This window comes from Cyprinodon variegatus, unplaced genomic scaffold (genome assembly GCF_000732505.1).
Source record: "Cyprinodon variegatus isolate N-32 unplaced genomic scaffold, C_variegatus-1.0 Scaffold1252, whole genome shotgun sequence".
Lineage (NCBI taxonomy): Eukaryota > Metazoa > Chordata > Actinopteri > Cyprinodontiformes > Cyprinodontidae > Cyprinodon > Cyprinodon variegatus.
This window is the reverse complement of record NW_015151705.1, coordinates 58,398-61,431: the sequence shown is the minus strand read 5'-3', so window position 1 is coordinate 61,431 and position 3,034 is coordinate 58,398. Positions and strand designations below refer to the sequence as shown.

At 43.6% G+C, this 3,034-nt stretch overlaps 2 protein-coding genes across 3 annotated transcripts in view; both read right to left on the bottom strand.

Annotated features, from left to right (window-relative positions):
• The window catches only part of LOC107102415 (synembryn-A-like), a gene marked incomplete at its 3' end in the record, with an annotated part of 19,149 nt that extends 18,583 nt beyond the window's left edge, over positions 1-566 (bottom strand). The window contains exons 1-3 of the mRNA XM_015401727.1: positions 484-566; positions 299-390; positions 14-61 (exon numbers count right to left, since the gene is read on the bottom strand). Of these exons, the coding sequence (XP_015257213.1) occupies positions 14-61; positions 299-388 (138 nt within the window). The remainder of the gene's footprint in view (positions 1-13; positions 62-298; positions 391-483) is intronic.
• Positions 567-1,855: 1,289 nt separating this feature from the next.
• Positions 1,856-3,034, bottom strand: part of prr12 (proline rich 12) — a 14,735-nt gene continuing 13,556 nt past the window's right edge. For both annotated transcript variants that reach the window (XM_015401731.1, XM_015401732.1), the window contains exon 5: positions 1,856-2,637. In XM_015401731.1, the coding sequence (XP_015257217.1) occupies positions 2,503-2,637 (135 nt within the window). In that variant the 3' untranslated portion in view covers positions 1,856-2,502. The remainder of the gene's footprint in view (positions 2,638-3,034) is intronic.

The window sequence follows — 3,034 nt, the reverse complement described above, 5'->3', positions numbered from 1 at the left end:
TCTGCTCACTGACCTTTTTCCTCTCCTGCGCCTCAGTGTTGAAGAAGAAGCATTCTGCATGCTGTGGAGGGAGAAAAGATTTTTTATTTTAAATCTGAACAGTTTGTTTTGATGAAGACGGCCTCCTGACGCCGTGGCAGCAGGACGTCAACCTGACAGAGCGCACCAACCCAGTGCTCCCTGCTTCAGCTAACATCCCCAACCTTCTTCCAGGCAATGTCAACCTTTTCCCATCCACCCCTTACACTGTTTCCATGGTTACAAAAAGGAATATGTCTTGATGGCAACCGTGGGTAACCTGGGTGTTGTAGTTGTCCAGCAGGAGCTGGACGGCGTCCTGGTCTCCAAGGCCGATGCTCTGGATGATCCTCTCCACGTCCGGCGCCATGCCTGAGACGGGTCCAGAAACAGTCCAGAATTATCAGCCAGCTCTGCAGGAACTGCACAATGTCCTGAAATGAACAAATGATAAACAGACTGAACCTGAAGCTGATGAAGTTCTAGCGTGGATCAGCTCTGAGCTCAGACTCCTGCGGGTTCCTCCTACTAACACTGGGTTCTTTGAAGGAGCTGCTGCTCTTAGCTCAGCGTCTCCGTCCTGCAGATGAGCCACAGCCTGTCTGAGCCTAACCGCCTGGATCCTCTCCTCCTCTCTAAGCCGTGGATAAACTCTCAGCCCTCCCCTCCACGCTCTGCTGCATCAGCTGCTCCACATTTCTACAGGTAGGACTCACTCTGGGCTAAATAAAGATCAGATACCAGAGAGGACCACTTCCATCACAGCAGCACTGGACTAAACTGTGACATCATCAGACTGCTGTTCACTGATTGGTCATCATCAGTTCATTAACCAATGTCAGCGGTTCCCAGCTCCCACCCTGAGCCTCATTCAGCTGATCGTTGTTCTTCTGTCGGCTTTACTTCGCATCACATCTCAACCCGCAAAAATATAAACTTTTTTAGTTATTTAAATAATCGAAATACTTCTTTTCCTTATTTACTGGAAAAAAGTCAGTTTATCTCCAAACTAAAGACTTCTGCTGATGATGCATTTACTGGGATGAGGAACCTTTGTTCAGGAAGGGGCCACGACCCTTTGGCTCCGAGCAGAGGGCCACACAGATAAGCATTTACAATAAAGCTGTCGGTTTAAGAAAACATTTGTGTTTGCAAACCATACTTATATAAACCTATTAGAACTATTTTCCAGCTCATACAGTAAATAAAGCCAAGCTGCTCTCTAGCTTTAAGCTACAGAAAAACAACCAGAGCGTCGAAGCATCAAAGCAGCTGGACCAGCGTTTGATCCAGCGTCCATATTTCAGTCTTTAGGCGTTTGTGACGCCCAGAACGCGTTGGCTGTGAATGCACCTTTAGAGGTAGGGCTCAGACCTTGCAGGGTTCAGGGGCCCCCAGTCATCAACAATGATCTAGAACATTTAGAGCTGTACTATAAATTACTGCTGAAATGTAGCCACTGATGCTTGGTGTCCATTTAGTGGAGAGGAAACCAATTAATTCTCCCCAATATGAATTTTATATTCATAAAAATATATCAGCAGTATTATAGTTACTATGTGCTGCTGTTTTAACTTCCAGGGTCTTTGGAGGATTTACAGGAATTTCCTAAGCCCCTCTAAATGGTTTGCTGTCTGTCAACCATCTTGGATTGCAAAATATATGGATGCATTTCACTAGACGGCCAGTAGATGGCGTTGGATGGTGTGATTGTAAAATAAAAATAACAAGGAATTGGATTAGAGTAACTCTGCAGTGATATGTGTGCATAAAGAGAGTCAAATTATTTTAGACACAGATAATAAACTAGAGTTCATTTCATGTCATTTTAAGCTGTTTTACTTCCTTTTGTCAAATACAGAAATTTCATGTACAGAAGAGCAACTGCCGACTAGAGAACGGAACGCTGTACAGTATTTACAGAACCGTAGGAAAAATCAACAAGAAACAGATAAAAATGACCAACATTAAACATTTAGGCCGGGTCATCTTTTCTTCTCTATTGATTTTGGAATTAAAAACGTGCTTCATGTTGGGTCAATAAACCATCTTTTAGAAAAGAAACAGAAACATCATGGTTTGGATCAGAACACTTTTCCAGCTTGTCCTCCATCCTGATGATTGGACAAATATCAGAGTTCAGCAGAACCTCATTTCAATCAATAAACCAGGAAAGTTTCCTTCATCTCTTTAAAGTATTCTTCAAAAATAAGAACAAACATTAAAAATGTGACTGTATACATTTTACATTCCAGATGTAATAAAACACCTTTATAGATATTTCGTGGATGTCGATCAAAGTTCTTCTGTTCCACCATATTCATCCACTATTGGTCAGAACCTTCTTTAGAATCAAGAGTTTCTTAAGAGGCGTTCCTCATAAAAACACGTTCCACCTAGAAAAGTCATAGATAACTGATGTTCTCTGGTTGTTTGCGTGGTGAGCTGTCATAGAACTCATCCAGTCTGGGTCCTCCTCCTCCTTCAGGCCTTTGCACTAAGGCTGAGCAGCTCCACGAAGGAGCTGAACAGGTCCTCCAGCCAGGCCTGGTTGGCCATGCATTGCTGCACCACCTCCTCCTGGCCCGGGTCCTCCGCCGCCTGCTCCACGTTCCCCGCCTGGACAGGAGACAGCAGAGTCCGTTAGCGGTTCTACAATGGTTCTACTGTTCCATAGTTCTATGATTCTATGGTTTCATGTCTATAGTTCTATGGTTCCATGGCTCTATGGTTCTTAGGTTCCATGGTTCTACAGTACTACGGTCCCATAGTTCTATGGTTCCAGGGCTCTATAGTTCTATGTATCCATGGCACTATAGTTCTATAGCTTCATCGTTCTATGGCTCCATAGTTCTATGGTTCAATGGCTCTATAGTTCAATTGTTCTATGGTTCTATGGTTCTTAGGTTCCATGGTTCTACAGTTACATGGTTCTATTGTTCCATGGCTCTATGGTTCTTAGGTTCCATGGTTCTACAGTTACATGGTTCTATTGTTCCATGGCTCTATAGTTATA